General features: G+C 50.3%; 2 protein-coding genes across 6 annotated transcripts; one reads left to right on the top strand and one right to left on the bottom strand.

Moving 5' to 3' along the window:
- Positions 1 to 614: 614 nt before the first annotated feature.
- On the bottom strand, positions 615 to 3,707 carry MRPL36 (mitochondrial ribosomal protein L36). 4 transcript variants are annotated; one of them, XM_004059076.5, is made up of 2 exons: positions 3,566 to 3,707; positions 615 to 1,177 (listed from the first exon to the last, which is right to left on the bottom strand). In XM_004059076.5, the coding sequence occupies exons 1-2, from the start codon at positions 3,596 to 3,598 to the stop codon at positions 854 to 856; spliced, it is 357 nt and encodes a 118-aa protein (XP_004059124.4). In that variant the 5' UTR covers positions 3,599 to 3,707; the 3' UTR covers positions 615 to 853. The 4 variants fall into 4 exon arrangements, with proteins under 4 accessions (XP_004059124.4, XP_004059121.3, XP_004059122.3 ...); XM_004059073.4 differs by lacking the exon at positions 3,566 to 3,707 and adding an exon at positions 2,021 to 2,129; XM_004059074.4 differs by lacking the exon at positions 3,566 to 3,707 and adding an exon at positions 2,000 to 2,113.
- Positions 3,650 to 18,478, top strand: NDUFS6 (NADH:ubiquinone oxidoreductase subunit S6). 2 transcript variants are annotated; one of them, NM_001279713.1, is made up of 4 exons: positions 3,650 to 3,781; positions 4,553 to 4,606; positions 16,767 to 16,889; positions 18,278 to 18,343. In NM_001279713.1, the coding sequence occupies exons 1-4, from the start codon at positions 3,650 to 3,652 to the stop codon at positions 18,341 to 18,343; spliced, it is 375 nt and encodes a 124-aa protein (NP_001266642.1). The 2 variants fall into 2 exon arrangements, with proteins under 2 accessions (NP_001266642.1, XP_055222804.1); XM_055366829.2 differs by lacking the exon at positions 3,650 to 3,781 and adding an exon at positions 3,803 to 4,081 and having other exon boundaries at positions 18,278 to 18,478.
- The last annotated feature ends 2,875 nt before the right edge of the window (positions 18,479 to 21,353 follow it).

The raw sequence follows: 21,353 nt of genomic DNA, 5'->3' as shown, positions 1-21,353 counted from the left end.
CTCACTCAACTCTGAATCCCGATGACCAGGGAAGGACCAGCCCACTCCATCCCTCCAAGTCCTTACTAGCTGTAGGTGTGGTCATCCTCTAGCAAGGGGAGCTCCTCGCCTCCCCCTGAATCTGGGCTCACCCTAGGGACTGAAAGAGTGCGGTAGAAATGACACAATGGAATTTCTGAGGCTGGGTCATAGGAAGCCTCGTAGCATCTGCTTGGGTCTCTCGGGACACTCTCGGGAAGCTCACTGTGGGGCAGTGCAAGCCACACTGTGGGCCCTGCCTGAGGAGGTGCTACGTACAGCCTGAGGAGCACTGAGACCCCAGACAGGAGAGCCGGTGCCATCTTGGAAGTGGGTCCTGCAGTTAATGCCACACAGATCAGACAAACTGCTCAGCTGAGCCCATCCCAAATGCCTCACAAAATCGTGAGCAATGTAAAATGGCTGATTTAAGCCACCAAGCCTTGGCTTGTACAGTGACGGGTGACCAAAACACCACTTCTTCCAAGAGGCTCTAAGCAGCCTCACGGAGACATAGAGAAGTCCTGCCCAGCCTCACCCAGCACCATCCAATCCCTACCTGCAGCCTGAGTTAAGAGAGAATGAATGAACTAAGCTATTCAGAAGGTCTATTTTAATAGGAAAATGTTTTTTAGTTGGAACGTTGTGGAAATAAGATAACGCAATGTCTTCTATAGTTACTCATTTACACTGAAACGTGATGGGTAACTTTTAGGGCGTTTGCTTCCAGTCACTTTCCCCTGACTCCTTGATGTGATAATTCCTTCCGTAAGATACAACCATTCTCCCAAGTGATGCAATGATGAGTATGTGCGTGACTCTGGAGGGAAAGGGTCTACATCTGTCTCTGCTTGTGCCTCGGATGGGTTTTACAATAGACGTACCACCGACCCCGCCTCTTCACCAGGTAACAGTCCTTGCAGCGCTTCTTAAGGACAGTCTTGTTTTTGAACCCCAGCGCAGGCAGCAGGTGGGGCAGGAGGCCGGGTGAGAGAAGTGAGCGCACTGCTGCCCCGGGTTCCATAGCCACGGGGGCTGCACCTCGAAGGGATCCAAATAGAAATGTGGAGAGGGCTCGAGGCTTCACTGTGTGACGACTGAGATATAGCAGAGGGTTCACCATTTTCCTTATAAAAAGATTTGCCATGTTGTGGTGAATCTATGGGAGAGAGAAAAAAAGGAGTTATAGCTTCTCCTGCATTTCCACCTGCTCTTTAAGGCTTCCTTTTCTCTGTTTCACTGAGGCTTGGGAAGGCAGGGACCACAGGGTCTGAGGGTGTTCCCATACCAGCTGCAGCCTCGACCTGAGCTTCAACACTGCCTTAATCAGCCAAGTGTGCCAGCAGAATAAGGGGCAGTGGACGGTGGCTTCCTTCCCTTTCCCGCCGCTGCAAGTGTAGGTGAGTGTGCAAAGCCCCGCGATGTTGAGGAGCGGCTCACTTGGCTGGGAGGGAGCTTAAACTTAGGCCGCATCCCTTTCCAAACAGACACCAGGTCGAGGGCGGTTCAACTGATGAGCTCCTCCCTCCAACTCTTCCCAGACCCAGGGGCCCTCCCTCGGGCCAGTTTCGGGCCAGGCCCCCGCTCAGGAAGAGCACGGAACTTTGGCACCCCGGTCGCCCGCCCCTGCTTCCCCACGCGCCCCGGCCCTTAGGGTTCAGCGGCCCCGGCTGGGAAGAGCTGGGCCTGCAGGGCCCGGAGGACACCGCGGCACCGGAGCCGGCCCTGCGCGCGGGCTGTGAGGTCGCGTTCGGGAGCCGCCGGTTCTCCCGCCCCGGGGTCGCTGGACACTCCCTCCTGTCGCCAGGTCGGGCGCCCACGGTCGGACCCGCACCCCCCCACCCTGGCCCTCTGAGACCGCCAGGCCCCGGCCCACGCTCCTCTGACCGCAGCCCACTCGGGGAGACACGCCCGAGGGTCCCAAGGTGGCCGGCCCCACCCTCTCGCAGCCCCCACTCTCAGGACACCCGGGACCCCTGACCTGAGAAGACGGCTCCCTTACCCTGCCGCACGCTCTCACCCGGCGCCGACCCCTGCGTCTGCGCACTGGTACGCGGACGCTGCTGCCAGGAAGGAAGATGGCAGCGGGGGGGGGTCACGTGGTGTGCCCACGTCCAGTGCGGGGCGCAGAGACGCAGCCGCGAGTGCGCAGGCGCTGGAGTGCGACGTATCACTCCCCGACTGCGCACTGTCTGCGGGCCACCGTGATCGTCGCGGTGTTTGACTGGAGCGCTCTCGGGAAAAAAAATGCAAAAACCAGGAACGAAAATGGATATCCGCAACGAAAAAGAAATTACAACCACTTAGACCTTAGAAAAAACTGGCAAATACCAATGTCAAAACAAACTGAGAAAGAGGATATGTTTTTAAGTGGACGGGAGAAATGTAAACAGGCTCCGGGAAACGAGTGGAGACGGGCAGTAGTTTCAACTGGTTACGGCTGTTTTCCCCAACATTATGAAAAACTTCGGACATAGAGAAAAAGGGAAAGAATTGTACGGTGAACACCCATATACTTGCCACCTAGATTCTACACTTAGCTCGCTTATCCCTGCCTTTTCAGGTATCTACCCGTAACTCCATTCGCCTTCCTTTTTGTGTGTGTCCGGGTGAGTTGCAGACGTGGCTACGTCCACTCCGCACTCCCTGCAGGCCCCAACGCTTCATCGCAGCGCCCACTTTTTCCACCTGACCCGGCGAACACCGGGCGGGCCGCTGGAGTTTATCAGCTCCAGGACAAATCTGCCTCTGACCACCACGTTTGCTGGGACATCTTCGGGACCGGAGGTTTTCATGTGCATTCTTGTTTCTCATGCCTTTCCTCCTCTTTATCATCTTCCCCGCCACTCATCCATCTCTAGTGTTTTGTTCTTGGAGTCACGTGGTCCTCAGGCTCTGACCACAGCAAAATAAAAGCTGGATGCTGGAGCTTAAGCTGGGATTTATACCCAAGTCAGCTCTAAGCAAAACGGGCCTTTTTAGAGGCTGTATTTGCATGCTGTAAAATCAGTCGGTGTACTAGGCTTTGTTGCAGAAATCCCCCAAATACACGTTTCCTCCGCGGCTCCCTATAACCACACACAGGAACGCTTGCCTTGAACGAGGAGAATGCACTTCCAGTCTCGTCTGCTAAGCAGTTGACTCCTTCACCCAATAATTTTGATATTTAAATGTCTCATGATTATCGGTTACCATAAGAATGTAAACAATGTATTTTCAGTTTACATCCTCCCCTGCCTGTCCGCTAAATAAGAACCACTGGGTACTCCTAATCGCTGAAGGTTTCGCACACCATTGCCTGCCTCATCAGGGCCCTAGCTCTAGCCTGCGGCTGCAACTGCATGAGGCTGCACCTGCCGGCGCAACGGGGCCGCTTAACTTTTAGGCCATTGATGAAAAGTCAAACAAGCGCACAGTACTCGGTGTAATCAGGGGCATTTTTAGCGAGATACCTAGGATGAAAACGGGTGATCACCTGAATCAGAGAGCAGCTCCGGCGCACCCTCTGCCCCGACCCGCGCGCGCTCCCCCAGGGCGAAATAAATACCGGGTGTTTGGCGCCGCCAGAAGCCGTGCGCATGCGTTGGCGCTAAGCGGGACGTTGCGCCGGGTCAAAGGCCAGCGGCGCAAAATGGCGGCGGCGATGACCTTCTGCCGGCTGCTGAACCGGTGCGGCGAGGCGGCGCGGAGCCTGCCCCTGGGCGCCAGGTGTTTCGGGGTGCGGGTCTCGCCGACCGGGGAGAAGGTCACGCACACTGGCCAGGTAACGGCCGCTGGGTACAGGATGCCCCTTCCTCCGGCCGCACCTCGGGCGACTGGTGGCAGTGGGCTCGCCGGGCATCCGCGGCCCTGGTTCTGCGCCGGCAGCGCAGGTCGTGGTAAGGTTGTGCTGTCGCTCACGCGCCGGGGAGGACGCCCGCGAGTCGGGACGGTGGTGGCAGCCTGTAGCGGTGGGTCTCGTCCTTCCAGGGCCTGCGGGCTCTGGAACGGGAAGTCTCCCCAGCGGGCAGCACTTGCTGTGGACTGGCTGCCCATAGGCGATTTGTGGCAGCCGATTATTTGGGTCAGAACGTTTAGAATTTGTGTAATATTCAATAATAAATTTTAGTAACCTGAGAAGTCGGTTGTAGTCCAAGGCACAAAAAAGCCCTAAGCCAAAATGAAGAACAAAGGTACCTGTGTATACTGGAATGTGCCCTAGTAGATTTAATGGGGGGATATTAAAGCTCTCAGGCCATATGCCAAAGAAGGTTGGGGGCGGTTCTCCTCGGTCAGGATTTGTCTCTCCTCCTTAGCTCCACCTTCCCGGGCTATGTCTCTGTGCTGCTCTGTGATCCAGGTGATCACCCGTTTTCATCCCAGGTATCTCGCTAAAAATGCCCCTGATTACACCGAGTACTGTGCACTTGTTTGACTTTTCATCAATGGCCTAAAAGTTAAGAAAGACACTTTCCTGTAATATTTATGATTGATATGAAGTGACTTTCAGAATTAGGCCGTAAAAGTCACACATGGTCTTTTTGTTTTTTTCCAGGTTTATGATGATAAAGACTACAGGAGAATTCGGTTTGTAGGTCGTCAGAAAGAGGTGAGTAAAAAATCTAGTGAAGAGAGGTAAGCTTTCCTAAAACTTTTATGTAACCAACAAGAAATAAAAATTAATATATAAGATTTAAATAAATTTTCCCCATATTGCAAGCACCCTAACAGTTCTGGATGGGGTTCTTCCTTTCTTAAAATCTTAATTGTGTCTATTTCTGACTTGTTTCGCCCTGAAATACATAACATTGTAGCCGTAGTTCTGGTTTGCATATAAATGGAAGTGATCTTTTTTTAAATTCTTGTCCCTTATTCTCCTGAGACTCTCAGATTTAAGTAAATCATATCAACTTTAAAAAAATTATTCTTTTAACCACCTGGAGGTGTGTTTTTTATAGTTTTCACCAAATAAATTAGTGTGTGTTTTTTACAGGGACTTACACTGACAAGCTGAAAATGGCGCATGAATTTTTCTTCCCTTAGTGGGTCTATTAGCTCTATGCATTGTAAGGGAAGATCAGTTCAGGTGCCTGTGAGTGACCACTGGAGAAAGAATGTTGAAATTAGAATCCTTCTGCCTAAATCAGCCTATTTTTTTTTTTACCTGACTCCTTCTCTATCACTCATGTCAATGAGCTCCTGAATTCGTAATTAGATCAGGCATGCCTCCATGTTTCCTGAATTTGCTTCCTGAAGGGTGCTGTGAAGCGTCCTTCACAGCCACCTTATTCATTCTTTTTCCCACTTTGGTTAGCCTGGTGTTCTTCTTGTTAACACCGTAGCTATCCCTAAATCATGTATTTTCCCTTCTCCTTCAGTCTTGGTTACGTTATCCATTCCCAGTGTGTAGTTTTTGTATGTCTACTCCAGAGCTACAGGGCATTCCAGAAAAGCTCACATGATCATGAATTGACTATAAATTCACATTCTCAAAATTCAGCTGGTTCACTGTTGTGTGGTTTGATGGGTGGGTGTCAGAAAAGTTTGTTTTATAGTGGTTGATTATTTGGCAATGCCGCTTGAGTGTTGGGTTGAGAAAGATCCTGAGGCCTGATGCACATTCAGTGAAAGAGTGTGCCATGATTGATTAGTGATGTCTACCAGGATCATGGTGGTGGAGAGGGGCTTGTGTCTGGTGGGTTTGCCTCTCGGAGTAGAAGCTGTGTGGACTTGCAGTCTAAAAATTGTGAGGTTGAATCACAGCATGGGTTCAGTTTTCTCATTTGTGACATGGAACCATGTGAATATTTTTAATTGAATCATAAGTCTCCAGTGATATCACACTGTCAGTTGTCGAGTAAGTGGTGCATAGGGTAAGTGCTCCTTCTCTCCATCCTCAGAAACCCTTTTCTGTTTGTTGTTTGAATTGTTAGTGTATTCCCAGTAGAAGCATCTGTTCCATGTGCCACATTCTCCAATGCTGTATCCCAATGATTCACACAAAGGAGCTCATGGCATTGCGAATGGGACATTTCTTCCGTGTGCAGGCTGTCCTGGGCATTCTTGTTAGGTATATGAACTTGACATTTGGAAGGTGGAAACCGATGGATGTTGAGAGGATTTGCAGGCCCTTTGGTTTCTTTTGGCAGTGATCGTGGAGAAGGGGAGGTTTCTCCTAGTGTGGATGCGGTATGGTTTCTTTTAGTGGTGACCGTGGAGAAGGGGAGAAACCGATGGATGTGGGGAGGGTTCACAGGCCCTTTGGTTTCTTTTGGCAGTGACCGTGGTGACGGAGGTTTCCTGGGCATCGATGGGTGGTTGTTACTGAGGTAGTGGCTGGACTCTACATCCTTGCTTTGTGGGTGTTATGGCACGGTCGTGGGGGCAAGGTAGGAGCCCCAGATTGAGCAGTTCTGGAGCAGATTGGTCCTGAAGCCCTTGGGCTCATTCATGCAATCTGGCTTCCAGCCCAGCTCCCTATCTCAGCTCTTGTAGTGACGAAGCAAGTATGCGGGTCCCTGTCACAAACGCGTCTCTGCTGAACATTCTTTGTGTAGCTTCTGGTTTCTGGTTGGTGTAGCATAGGGTAGTGGGAAACAACTTAAACCAAACAGAATCAGGATTGGCAAAGCCAGTGAGGGGTGGGTACGGGATAGTGTGATAGTAGTGTCTGTGACCGGCAGCTCACCCAGGGCGTCCTGGTTGTGACCTCAACGCTCCAGCCGGCCTAGCCTCCAGTGCCTTCCCCCATTCAGCATCCCGAGTGTCCAGGGCACGTCTTGGCCTCACACCTTGGAGGTTCAAGGCATGTTGATAACATGATGAGTGGGCATCCTGCCCAAGCTTTCCTTCTTTCAACACAAATTTGGTGTTTAGTACTATTTTTAGTAGTAGTTGTTTGGCTTCTGAGAGACTTAATTTTTTGGAACACTTTTAGATTTACAGAAAAACTGAAGAAAGTAGGGTTTTCACAGCCCCCCAGCTCAGTTTCTGCTGTTTACTGCCATCTCTCATTAGTGTGCTGCCTGTGTCACAGTTGATGAGCTGATACTCATACATTATTACTAACTCAAGTCCACAGGTTCACTCTTAATGTTGTATGTTCTAGGGTTTGGATAGATGTGTAATGACATGTATTCACTGTGACAGTGTTGTACCGAGTTCACTGCCCTAAAAATCCACTGTGCTCTGCCTGTTCATCCCTCCCTCTGCCCAACCCCTGGCAGCCCCTGATCGTACTGTCCTCTAGTTTTGTCAAGTAATACTTTAAGAAGTAAACTGGGCCAGGCACAGTAGGCTTATGCCTGTCATCCCAACACTTCGGGAGGCCAAGGTGGGCTGATCACTTGAGCCCAGGCGTTCAAGACCAGCCTGGGCAATATGGTGAAACCCTGTGTCTACAAAAAATATAAAAATTAGCCTAGCATGGTGGCACATGCCTGTAGCTCAAGCAACGTGGGAGGCTGAGGTGGGAGGGTCATTGAGTCTGGGAGGTTGAGGCTGCAGGGAGCTGAGATCATGCCATTGTACTCCAGCCTGGGCAACAGAGCAAGACTCTATCTCCAGAAAAAAAAGAAAAAAATAAAGTGAATCTGAACTTCACCTGTAGAACAAGCATAGCAGGAAGCTAGATAATTGAGCTGGTCTTTGCAGAAAAACAGTGGAAAGTATCTCTGTGTGGCTCCTGCCCAGCTTTGACCGGGGGTACCTGCAAAGGAATCCATGGCCCCTGGGCCTGTGACGGGCCTTCCTGTGAGGAGACTCCTCATGTGCTAAAGAATGTGCCAGCCACCCCCAGCCAGAAGTCAGGCCTCACATGGTCCTGGAGCAGGTGGCACTCTGGGGCCACATAAGTCAGATGGGGGACTGGAACAAACTTGGAAGTGACCAGGTATTTCTCTGCTGTTGATGGAAATATTTTCATTGCTTTATAGTCGTACAAGTAAAATTAAAAGCAGATATGACTTGTCCCCTAATAGAAGGGATGACTGGGGGAGGTCTGCAGTGAGGTGTGGTAATAATAACAGCAATAACAACAGCCTGGTAGCCAGGTACTTGGCGACATCATTTGCTTTTTTGGTTAGTAGCTGGGGCTGCGCTGCCTGGCCGCATCCGGATTCAGACTCCTGCGCTGATGGGCTTATGAGGGCTGTGTGCTTCAGTGACTTAGCTTGTAGGCTCGTGGGCACTGAGTCCGTGTAGGTGAGGAAAGGCTTGGAGCAGCGCCTGTCCCAGGGAAGCCTCTAGTGTGTGTTCGCCTTACTCTGCTGCTGCCTTCGCCACCACCATGAGGGCAGGCTTCACTTTTAGATTTTTTTAAAATACTGAAGTTAAACGTTAGTGTCTATACACAAGGTCTTTACTTTTAGTTTTTGAAAAGAAGGAATTAGGCAGCAAACCCGGAACATCAGGAGGCTGGGATCCCTTGAGTGCGACTCTGTGCCACCCCTCTCCACCTGTGTGTGTCAGGATCACGGAACAGCTGGGGGCTTCAGCTTGTGCCTTCATCTGCCCGCCAGTGGGATGGATTCTCTCCTCAGATGCTTGGCAGGGAGGAGTCACTCCCTGACCCGCACAGCCCACAGCTGGGCGTTTGGGTCAGCGAGATTCTGCACGTTTTCTGAGACACCTAGGCTGGCAGGGTTGAGTCCAGTTGTGACCCTGTGGCCTCACCTGCCTGGCCTTCAGTTCTTCAGTAGCAGACTTCAAGGTGCATGGTGCCACCAGGATTAGGAGCAGTTGCACGCGGTGCAAATGTCTACCTGGCGTGCTGTTTTGTTGCGATAATGTGAAGTTTTATCCTTCTGAGAAGAGTGTGTAGATTTCATTAATGGAAATAATTGAGTAGTGCTCACGAGAGAGGAAAACTACCAAGACCCTCCAAACAGAAAACAAGCGTGGGTGACGGCGTGGAGCAACTGAAACTTTGTGCCTTGCTGCTGGGAATGTAAAATGGCACAGCCGTGAAGGAAAACAGCGTGTGGGTTCCTCAAAAAGTTGAAACTAGGACTTCCATCCAATCCAGTGGTTCCACTTCTGAGCGTGTGCCCAAAAGAACTGAAAGCAGGGTCTGGGGTACACTCGTGTCATGGCAGCATTATTCATTATAACTCAAATCTGGAAGCAGTTTGGGGGTCCATTGTCAGCTGAACGGATAAGCAAAATGTGATCTGTCCATGGACAGTGGAATATTATTCAGCCTTAAGGAAGAACGCTTGACAGGCCCCACAACACGGATAAGCCTGGAGGATGTTGCGCTCAGTGAAGTGAGCCAGTCACAGAAGCAGACTGCGTGATTCCTCTAACACGAGGCACCAGAACAGTCGCTTCTTAGAAGTACTGTATGAGGTACTTAGAGGTAATGTGTGAGGTACTTAGAGGTAATGTGTGAGGTACTTAGAGGTACTGTGTGAGGTACTCAGAGGTACTGTGTGAGGTACTTAGAGGTACTGTGTGAGGTACTTAGAGGTACTGTGTGAACACTGCGTGATTCCTCTAATGCGAGGGACCAGAACAGTCGCTTCTTAGAGGTACCGTGTGAGGTACTCAGAGGTACTGTGTGAGGTACTCAGAGGTACTGTGTGAACACTGTGTGATTCCTCTGATACGGGGGACCAGAACAGTCGCTTCTTAGAGGTAGCAAGTAGTTGGTGGTTGCCGGGGGTTGGGGGGTGAATTTGGAGTTAGTGTTGAATGGAAATGGGGTTTCAGTTTAGGAAGGTGGAAGGTTCTGGAGATGGGCGGTGGTGATGGTTGCACAATAATGTGAATATACGTGGTGTCCTTAGAAATGGTAAAGATGGCAAGTTTTATGTTATGTGTATTTTACCACAATTAAAAAAAAATTGAGAGGGAAGTGGCTTCAGGCCCACGCAGGAATTGACCAGAGGTTCCTCCCTGAGGCTTCTGTGGCTGGTGTCGCTCATTCTTATTTCTCCCAAGAGGCCGGCAGGGCAGGGCACACTCGGGTGGGGAAGCAAGTGAGGCTGAGGCTGGGCCCACGCGGCACCTCCAGGGGCTCTGCACACCCGTGGTGGTAACTTGTGTTATCACCCAGGACAAGCGCACTCCTCGGATCAGCAGTGGAAGAGACTTGTGACATCTTTCGTCTACATTGAGCCGTCTCTTGAGGCCAGCGCAGCACCACCCGAACCATGCTGGCTCTCGTGCGTGCACACACATGCTGTTGGTCACAGGAGGGATGCCACCAGAGAGCTGAGAGGGAGTGCTGAGGTACCCAGGGGTCAGTAGCTGCAGGAAGCAGCCACTATTCCTAGGACTTGGGGGGCAGGAGGAAGAGGTGGCGTCACCAGGAGGGAGCTGTGAAAGTGCCCTTGTGGTGCCGCTGGAGCTCCAGGTGGGAGACAGGACTGGGAGTCGAGGATGGGTGCTAGGGTGAGGCCCCCAGCCAGACAGTGGTGGCTGAGAAGGTCCTCCGTGAGAGGAAGATTGAATTGAGGGGCCTCGGAATTCCACCCTCCGCCTTTGCAGGTCATCTGGTTGGTGGCAGAGGCGGAGCTCTGTGCTTGCTTTCAGGTTCATCCTTAGAGGGTTTAAGAGGGGAGGTTTGCCTGAGTCTGTCTTGTCTTGAAGCAACCTGGGCGTCCTTTAGGGGGTGTTTGAGACGCCGGCGGTGCGGTGTGTGCCATGGCTGCTCTCCAGAGCTTTTGTGTGGCTTCCTGCTTCTGCATGCTCCTCCTCCTGAGCTTCCGTCCCAAATACGCCATCTTTATAGTGGAGTGAAGGCAATCGGATTTTAAAAGAAATCTTCTGGATGGATAAGAACTGTGGGTCTTTGCTTCCTTTAGAAAGGCTTGGACTGTCAGAAATAATGGTTATAAAGTGAGGTTTATTTATCCCAGGACCCAGAGGAAAATAGTTGGAACTGTGAATTCACGAGCCCCAGGTTCACATGCTGGTGGCTTTGTCGGTGAGCTGGCGAGATGGGCTTTATTTCCGGTGAGATGGGCTTTATTTCCTCCCTCATGCAGCTCCCCAGCTTCGTCTTTGCTTCTCTGTTGTGTCTTCGTGTCTTGTGGTTCTTTCTCTTCCAAGGCACTGACAAAATTAGTCACTGGATTCCAACATTCTCAAAGCAAGTTTGAACATGTTGTACAGACAGCTCAATTGTGGTTTTTAGAGCATTTTCTATGAAGTTACTTAGTTTAAAAATTAATTTGAATGAAAACTTCAGTTTTGCCTGTGATTTATACTTATATAGACATGTATACACACGTTTAGCTAAAATAATTATTGGCGTTCATGTTCAGAATGCCTGATGTTCTAAATAATTGAACTGAGCTTTTACTTTATATTAAACCTTTATTTTAAATGTCCATGAATGGGGTCGATATTCTACAGTGTCTATGATCCAGCTGGTGGACTTTTCCCTTCTGCGTTGGTTTTGATGCTGTGTCACAGAATCACATATTTTATGTTTTATCTTTAATAGATGTAATCTCAGTTTGACACAATAGGACTTTGACTCCTAAAGATTTAAACCTACATATTTTTATGCCCAATCATTTGATCATCAAGAGGTCAATGGAAAGAGTGTTTCCTATTTTTTACATTAGTGACGGGCGAGGGACTCATTTTACAGTGGTTGGACACTTCACTGTGTATGATGTGCCGTGTGCTTAACAAGAGATGGCGTGCGGGCTGCCGTGACGGTTCTCCCTTGATTCCCTCGTGAAGTGCAGCAGCGCTCTTCAGTTTTTCTCACCTTTCCCCAGGTGAAAGCAAGTGAGAATGGAGCCTTGAGTCTGAACCCAGAGCGGGGCTCTGTGTCGTGGCTGGGTGTGTTCACTGCCGGAGCTTGGCCGAGTGAACCCGGAGCGGGGCTCTGTGTCGTGGCTGGGTGTGTTCACTGCTGGTTCTTTGTATTCCTGCGGTTGCACTGAGCTCCTGGAGCCAGACGTTTGCTGGTGATGGGCGGTCAGGGTCACCCTTGAGCTGCGCACACTAAATGACGGGAGGGCATCCCGCGTCAGTCACCAGTGTCGAGGCGTCAGCAGCCCTCCCTGCAGGGAGGTGGCCAGTCTCTTTGACTGCCGTGATCGGGGCCTGGCAGTTTGTTAGTGCGGCCTTTGTGACACGTTGTCACTTAGGCAGACACCATATTATTTACACCATAAGGCTTAATTTGTATGGTTAGTTGCATCGCCTGCAGCAGGGGTGAGCAGAACATTGCTCACTCCAGAGCCTGCTGTAAGGCGCTGCGACAAGGCGAGCCGCCGGGCCAGCAGCAGAGGCTTGTGTTGCTGGAGTGTGTGGAACAACCTGGGCGGCGCCACACGGCTCAGGCCTCTGCTTTAATGTGGCTTCATTTTCCACTAACTTCCTACTGTGTTTCTGGAAATAGATCTTCAAGGAAAAGCTTTACACAATGGTCATCTGTAACTGACAGAACCTCTTGAAAAATAAACCTTTCCGAAACGTATCTGTGAGGGAGAGTGGTGCCCTGCCTCCCACTGCGTGTGTGTTCTCTGTGACTGTGTGGCATTGAATGGGCCTCTAGTCTCCAGAAATGAGTGACTTTGTGATGAGCCCTGTTGCTGCTTCCACTCTGGGGCGGAGACGCTGTAGAAGGAGCACAAAGTTTCAGGCTGTGCCATTAAGCAGGGGAACCCCAGGAGGAACATCCGAGGCAGAGGGTTGTGTCATGCTTGGCGGGGCTGGCCCTCCAGGAGGGGACATGCAGGTAGACCCACATCCCTGGGCTTTGAGGCCTGCTGGGGGTGTAGAGTTGAGTTCCTTCCCTCTACATGCACAGATGCCGGCACTCTACTTCCCATAGCTTCCCGGTTCTTCGTGCCTTGTCTTCCTGGCACTTAATCATTGACTGTTCCCAGGGGCAGCTGAAAGGGGCTGGCTCATTACAGAGTCAGAGGAAATCAAGGCATGTCCCCTTTCCAAGTTCCCAAATTTGCCATCGTGAGCATCATCAAATACATTATTTGCCAAGCGAGGATGTTTTAATTGCTTCTTAAAAAACATAAATTCTGTGAAACAGAGGGAATAGTCTAATGATTCCCTTTTCCCATGTACCCAGGCAGTCAGTTTCAACAATTACCAACCGAAATAGTTGTCAGAGGGGCCAGTCTGGCTCAGCTCCTCTAATCGTTGTCGGAGTGGCCGGTCCGGCTCAGCTCTGCTAATCGTTGTCGGAGGGGCCAGTCTGGCTCAGCTCTGCTAATCGTTATCGGAGGGGCCAATCTGGCTCAGCTCTGCTCTGCCTCTCCCCCGGCCCCCCAGCCCCTGGTAATGTTGATGTGAATCTTTGACATCATGTTACTGAGTCTAAATTTATCTGTGTGTAAATTGACCCTTGAACAACATAGGTGTGAACTGTGAGTCCACTTAAGTGGCTTCTCTTTCGCCTCTGCCACCCCTGAGACAGCAGGACCAACCCTCCCTTCCTCCTCCTCAGCCTGCTCGACGTGAAGATGATGAGGATGAAGACCTTTATGATGATCCACTTCCACTTAATGAAAAGTCAGTTCATTTTCTCTTCCTTGTGATTTCCTTCATTGCATTTTCTTCCTCTAGCTTACTTTATTATAAGAATCCAATATATAATACTTGTAACATGCAAAATATATGTTAATCGACCATTTATGTTATTGGCAAACATTCTGGTCAGCATCAGGCTATGAGTAAATTGTGGGGGAGTCAAAAATAATATGCAGATTTTCAATTGTGTTGGGGGCCCCCAACCCCTGAGTTGTTCAAGGATTAACTGTACCTTCAAAAGATACTAACATTCAGATCTTACGGGGAAGTAAAAAAAAACCAAAATAACAAAATATATTAACATGACAACAATATAATTATCACACCTTAAAAATTATACTTTCTTTAAGTTAAATATCTAAGTGGTGTTAAATATTCTTGATCATGCATGTTTTTAAAAATGTTACAGTGTGACTCTGAGCCCAAGTAAGTTCCTACATGCAGCTGTTGGTGTCTCTTATGTCTCTTTTAATCTGTAGGTTCCCATCGGTCTCCCACTCTCTTTCTCATTGGAAAATTTTATTTGTTAAAGAACCTGGGTCATTTCCTCTGTAGAGTCACCCACAGCTGGATTCTACTGACCGCATCACTGTAGTGTTGTTGAACATGTCTCTTGTCTCTGCATGTTTTGGAAATTAGTTGGATCTCAAGGCTTGATCAGATTGAGGGTCAGTGTTTTGTTCCTGGTGAGACTGCTACATAGGTGATGTATCCCTCCATCAGGAGGCACATAATATAATTGGTTCTGGTTGTAGTAAGAGACTTTGATCATTGTCTCTTACATCTGTGATTTCATAACGGGTTGTAAAATGATGATATTATCCATCTTATTAGGTTGAATACTTATATCAAAAGAAACCTTGGTGTTGAGGTAAAGTTTCTGTAGGAAAATCAGAAGAAACACTTGATTCTTTCCCTATATTTACCAGTCTTTAATGGGTTGATTCTCTAGTTTCTGTTTGTTTTGTGTTGCTATAACAGAATACCTGAGACTGGATAATTTATAAGGAACAGAGATTTATTTCTTACAGTCTGGAGGCTGGGAAATCCAAGGTTGAGGGCTGTGTCTGGTGAGGGTGGAAGGTGGAAGGACTGGAGAGTGTGCATGAAGGGGACTGAACTCCTTCTTCTACCAGGAGCCCACTCACCACCTGTGAGGGCAGCCAGAATCCTTCATGAGGCAGAACCCTCATGACCTCAGTACCTCTGAAGGCCCCGCCCTGTCTCTCAACACTGTTGCACTGACTATTCAGTTTCCAACAGAGGAACTTTGGGGGAGCACATTCAAACCATAGTACCTAGTAAGGTAATTAATGAGTTTTTAAAATATGTTTATGAAATCATGAGTGTAAAAATTTGTGTTTCCACATTTTGCAGTTATAATCCCCTTGTCCCTCCAATTTCCTGTATCCCAGATTATCCCATGTGGCAAATTTCCCCGGGTTGACTCCTCTTTTAACACAACCTTAGTTGCCTTAAAAGCTTCCCTGACTTGTGCCACAGTAGAGTGTCTGAAGTTCATCCTATAACATTTCCTGTCCTGGACCCAGAATCAGTCATTTTTGAAAGAATCCAGTCCCTTCCCTTCGGTGTGAAATGGTGTTTAGAGACCACCATGTGGGCAGCAGGGGTCCTCATTGCCACTGAGTTAATCATGGTCCTGGGGATGGAGCTAGAAAGGGTGTGTGTAGGCCAGGCTCAGTGGCTCATGCCTGTAATCCCAGCACTTTGGGAGGCCGAGGCGGGCGGATCACCTAAGGTCAGGAGTTCGAGACCAGCCTGACCAACATGGTGAAACCCCGTCTCTACTAAAAATACAAAAATTAGTCGGACGTGGTGGCGGGTGCCTGTAATCCCAGCTACCCGGGAGGCTGAGGCAGAGAATTGGTTGAACCTAGGAGGCGGAGGTTGCAGTGAGCCAAAATCGCGCCACTGCATTCCAGCCTGGGCGACAGAGTGAGACTCTGTCTCAAAAAAAGAAAAGAAAGGGTGTGTGTGAACATCAGACATGGGATGAGTCACACTGATCCTTCCAAACTCAGTTCAGGGTTACAAGACTTCTGCTGAACCAGTGAGCTGACCTCTCTATTTCCTTCCCCACACTGAAAATCCTGATTTTTCAATAATAATTTCATTTGCTTTGGAAGCGGTTTTATTCTTAAGGTGTGTCCTGTTAGAAGTGTTCCTGTTACTCTCTTAAAGTGTTGGGAATTCCTTAGGTCCATTTGTCTCTTTTAAAAGTTTAGTTTTGTAACTTTGAAAAATATAAAATATAGTCTCAGTCAGATTTATAAAACTTGGAAGAAAGTCTAACGATCGTGCTCGCGTCCTCCTTCCTTTCCACCTCACAGTAGTAACTGTTCAATGCTTTCTCCTTTGGATTTCATGTAAATAAGTGAATATGTAGGCGGACCCCTGGTATTCCCCACATGGATGAGTGGAAGCTTCCTGTCCACTTACCCACTGCCTGGCATCTCCACGTAGTCCTGTGTCCTCCTTCACCCCATCGCGGTATTATGGAGACACTTTTTTCATTCCGTTTTGATTGTAACTGAAAGCGTCAGCACACAAGCAGGACGTGAAGTTACCAGAGTCTTTCCCGCACATGCCTATGAGTCATAAATGACCAGGTGGAAGACACAGTGGATGAGGAGACCCAGTGTACGGTAGCAGCAAACAAGAGAAAACACTTAGGAACAGCCTAACCGGCATTCAGGACCTCTGTGGCCCAAGGGGAAAGCCGGAAGGACATTGTTGGTCTAACGGATTGCAGAGCTACTGGCATTTTTGGCATTTTAGATAAATCTATTCCATCGGTATCATGTTTACTGAGGTGGATAACTGCATGGAGGTTCTGTGAGAGAATGTTCTTATGAAACGCACATGGGAGCCTGTGACAGACAGGCCTGAGCAATACAAATGTCCTCAGGTGGGACGGAACGATGTGGTGGGGAGAAGAGGGCGTGGCAGAGCCCACGGGGCACGCGTCAGCGTTTGCTGGGTACACGGGGACAGAAGGGAAAGGCTCTGTGCTGCTGGGATTCTTGCAGTGCCTCTCCACGTTTGGAACTTGATTCCAGTGAAAAGTAGATGTGTGTGTAGGCCCTGAATTTAATAAGGTCTACAATGATAATAGTTAAATGAAGCATGCACCATAGATCCGTGCTGATGGTACATGAATTTGTGTGTGGTGGGTTAAATTGTATGTAGTTAGCAAGTTTGTGTATTTGTTTACGTAAGTCTTCTTGTTCCAGGTGAATGAAAACTTTGCCATTGATTTGATAGCAGAGCAGCCCGTGAGCGAGGTGGAGACTCGGGTGATAGCGTGCGATGGCGGCGGGGGAGCTCTTGGCCACCCAAAAGTGTATATAAACTTGGTGCGTAGCCGGCCACCCGTGCACACGTTAGGGCAGCCTGCTCGTCCTCATACTCCCCTTCACTCCCAATGCCTGTTCTTTCTGTCCTCTTCTCTACCTGCTCCCGAGGCGGCCCTTACGGGGTTCACACTGCTGGCACATTCACCCTACAGCGCCACACTACAGGGCCTACATACAGCCGCCCGTCCGAAAACCCCCTTTCAACTGTGAAGTGCTGGGCGGCATGTTTCTCTTCTCGGACACCCAAGCGTCTTTCCTCTCTGGGCCCTTCTCGGTTTGGTCATCATCTCAGCTCAGGCTGCCACACACAGCACCGCAGGCTGGGGTCGAAAACAACAAACACATTTCCCACAGCGCTGGAGGCTGCAGCCCAAGACCACCGTGCCGCTCTGTGGGTTCCTCTTGGGGCCTCGCTCCGGGGCTTGCAGATGAGGTCTCCTCCCTGTGTCTTCACAGGGCTGTCCCTCTGTGGGAGACTCCTCATCCCCTCTTCTTATAAGGGCACCAGGCAGATTGGCTCAGGGCCCCTATGTGACCTCAGTTTACCTTCATCACCTCTTTAAAGGCCCCATCTCCAAATACAGTCACGTCGGGGGTTAGGACTTTGGGGGCACACGGTTTATTTTCTAACAATCCCTATGTAATCTTTTATGCCTGTTGATGAGTGTCATATACAGGACCATTGAGAAAAAAAGAACACAGGACCAGAGAAAGAGACCGTGGGCTGAAGCTGGGATGTGGAACTGGGGTGCAGGGTGGGAGGGAGGCTGCCACAGATCACTCAGGGACTCGGGCGGCTGCTGACCTGGGGTGCAGGGAGAGGGGGAGGCCACCGACCGTGGAGCACTCAGGGACTCAGGCGGCTGCTGGGCTTGGTGTTCTCCCCAAAGCAGAGTCCTGGTTAAGGGACTTTAACTTCGTTAGAGCTGACATTTATTAAAAGCTGTCATTATCTTGTTGCCTGTCCTGAAAAGGGGACAGTGTAACAGGCATAAATGGTTAAACAGCCTAGAGTGGGACTGGGCACCCGGCATGTCCCCTCCTGGGCTCCAGCCCTGCAGGCTGAGCCTGGGTGTGCCTCACGGTCCTGGAGCAGCACCCACTGCCTGCTCCAGGCCGCTGAGGTGTGGGGAGTGAATGGAGCTGCAGGCCGACAGTGATGTCCCTGGGGGTCCTAGGGGATGGCTGCGTAGCCCGGGGTGGGAGCCTGAGGCCAGGGGCTTCGGTCAGGCTGGAACCGAGATGGACAGTCTGCATTCTTACTTCAGTAGTAACTGCGTATTTTTGTTTCTGACAGTCTAAGTTTTATACATACATTTTCAATGCTTAATATCTAGATTTGAAGTAGAATATGGAAATACGACATCATTCCTTCTGAATTTTTTCAGGACAAAGAAACAAAAACCGGCACATGCGGTTACTGTGGGCTCCAGTTCAGACAGCACCACCGCTAGAGCATGTGGCACGCCGGGGGTCCCGCAGCATCCCGTGAGCATTTCTGCGGGGAAGCTGAGCGCGTGAAGCTCGCTGGTTCTGTGCGAAGGGTATTCCTGGTGCTGAATAAAGGGTGTTGCTGTCAAGGCTGACAATTTGTAAGTTTGTTTCTTTCATAGTCTGGGCTTTGGAAGTGAACATCCACATGGACATGGGTAGACATGCGAGTGGAAGCAGTGCCCACTCCAGTGAGCCTGAGCTGCCTCCTGCCGGCCGCTGCCTGCCTTACCGGCTGCTTCTGTGTGTCTCCTCTTATCCTTGGGGCCACGTGGGCTGCAGGAATGGGCGGGGGGCAGGGAGGGAGAAGGAGAAGTGCCTCTTGTTTTGCAGATGCAACTGCTTCAGAGAGCCGAGGTGGCTCTTGAGGTGCATAGTGAAGGAGGGCGCCCAGGCCTCAACTGGTCCTATGGGAAGGTCAGCCTCTCTCCTGTTGCTGGCTTGCAGAGCTGGTCTATCTGTCCGTCCTAGTCCCTATGTTGAAATGTCAGATCTTAAAACCCAAGAATTTAAGCACTGGTTTGAAGGCATCGAAAGTCACATACTGGCCACATTAAGGACAGTCTATGTTTTTAAAAGAGTAAGGATTATAATGTAGTGTAACATAAAAATAAAAGTAGATTTTGAGGGAAGAGAAAGGAGTCTTGCTAGAATGATCCAGGAGTCTGGCCTGTGAGTAACGGGAATTCCAGAGGAGGAAATACCAGAGCAGAGGGAAGGTAAGAGGGAAGGTGAGATGGAAGGTGAGAGGGAAGGCGAGAGGGAAGGCGAGTGGGAAGGCGAGTGGGAAGGCGAGAGGGAAGGCGAGAGGGAAGGCGAGAGGGAAGGCGAGTGGGAAGGCGAGTGGGAAGGCGAGAGGGAAGGCGAGAGGGAAGGCGAGAGGGAAGGCGAGAGGGAAGGCGAGAGGGAAGGCGAGAGGGAAGGCGAGTGGGAAGGCGAGTGGGAAGGCGAGAGGGAAGGCGAGAGGGAAGGCGAGAGGGAAGGCGAGTGGGAAGGCGAGTGGGAAGGCGAGAGGGAAGGCGAGAGGGAAGGCGAGAGGGAAGGCGAGAGGGAAGGCGAGTGGGAAGGCGAGAGGGAAGGCGAGTGGGAAGGCGAGTGGGAAGGCGAGAGGGAAGGCGAGAGGGAAGAGGCGAGTGGGAAGGCGAGAGGGAAGGCGAGTGGGAAGGCGAGTGGGAAGGCGAGAGGGAAGGCGAGAGGGAAGAGGCGAGTGGGAAGGCGAGAGGGAAGGCGAGTGGGAAGGCGAGAGGGAAGAGGCGAGTGGGAAGGCGAGTGGGAAGGCGAGAGGGAAGGCGAGTGGGAAGGCGAGTGGGAAGGCGAGAGGGAAGGCGAGTGGGAAGGCGAGTGGGAAGGCGAGAGGGAAGGCGAGAGGGATGGTGAGAGGGAAGGTGAGGCAGAAACAGCAGAAACACATTTCCCAAGCCAAAGAAAAACCCACAGATCACAGGGCTCACCCAGTTCCTAGCAGTATTGGTGAGAAAAGACAACTAGGCATATTCTGGTATAAGAAAAGAATTAAGCTGTAAACTTTAGAGTCTAGAAAAAAGAAAACCTTTTAAGCGTATGGATGAAAACAAATTGTAGTGGAAAAGTGATCAGCGATCAGGCATCCACCTCTTTGTCTTTGATGCTAGAGGCTGGAAGAGTGAAACATTGTCCACAATCTTCATGTATAACCAAAGTTAAATTCCTTATCCTGAGAGGAAGACGTTCTTGGATGTGGGAGAGTTCAGAGGTCATCATCCTGGACCCCACTGGGGAAGATACCTTGAGGAGAAGGCCTTACCCAGCAGACATGATCACAGCCCTGGGTGTGGGGAGGGAGGCTGAGGCAGGAGCGGCTGCTAGTGGGAACCAGTTCATTCCAGTGGCACGCTACCCAGACATGCGTGTGAGGCCATGCTCCCGGGCTGCAGGGACAGTCCAATCATGTTGCCCTTGGTGCTGAGTTGGGAGGTCTGGGAGGGGAGAGGGAAGAGGGGGATGCAGGCATCCAGGAGGTCTCTGGGTTGGGTGGGTGGAGGTGGAAGGAGGCTGAAGCTCCCTCTTGGAGTGGCGTGAAAACAAAATGGAGACAGATGTGATGGAGTACACTGATGCCACCTGGATTCGAAATAACTGTGGCGACATCTGTGAGCTGTCCCCGTGAGGGCCCAGAGAGGGAAGAGCAGCAGGCCAGGAAATTGAAAATGTGGATGCAGAAGAACCAGGGATGGGGAGAGGTGAAGGGGTGGGGCCAGGGGAAGGGGGAGAGAAGGGAGGAGCGAGGACTCAGAGCCAGGAGCCAGGCCAGCCCCTGGGGGAGCCACTGGTGGAGATGAGGCCCCAAAGCTCCACCCTGGGCTACGGATGCACCCCCGCCGTCTCTAATATACCACATGCTTGTCCTTCATCTGTTGGGCTACCATGCTGCTTTTCTTTACACGTGTTGACATGGTGAGTGACGTTAGTCAGTCCTGCATGTTCCAAGGTGGGCCTGAGTGTAGGGGTAAGTCTTGCTTTTAATTCCCCTTTAAACACTGTCCTCCTTGGGTCTTCGTGTCAGGGCTGTGCTCACTTTGAGTTGGGAAACTGCCCACATTTTCTGTTCTCTGGAAGAGAAGGTGTAGGATTGGGATTCCTGTTTCTTGCCTGGTGGAACTCGCAGGAAAGTCTTCTGGGCCTGGGTTTGTTGTGGGAAAGTGGGTATCTAAGATCAAGTCTCCTTGAGTAGTTACGGGACGTTCAGCCTTCTTCTTGAGCCAGTGTTGTAGATTGTGTTTTTTCTAAAACTTGGACTCTCTTGCCGAGACTTTCAGAGTTTTACTGGCATGGAGATGAAGCTCAAGTATTTTCAAGATTTTTCAGTGTCTCGGGTTCACAGTGACACCCTCTTTTCTAATGTTCGTCTGTGCCTTTGTTTTTTCCTAAGTATCACCAGAGGTTGTCAGTAACATTTGTACTTCTAAGCGACCTTCAGCTTGGCGATCCACTCTG

The sequence above is a fragment of the Gorilla gorilla genome, chromosome 19 (assembly GCF_029281585.2).
Source record: "Gorilla gorilla gorilla isolate KB3781 chromosome 19, NHGRI_mGorGor1-v2.1_pri, whole genome shotgun sequence".
Lineage (NCBI taxonomy): Eukaryota > Metazoa > Chordata > Mammalia > Primates > Hominidae > Gorilla > Gorilla gorilla.
The sequence above is the reverse complement of the archived record's forward strand: the minus strand, read 5'-3'. Positions and strand labels throughout refer to the sequence as shown.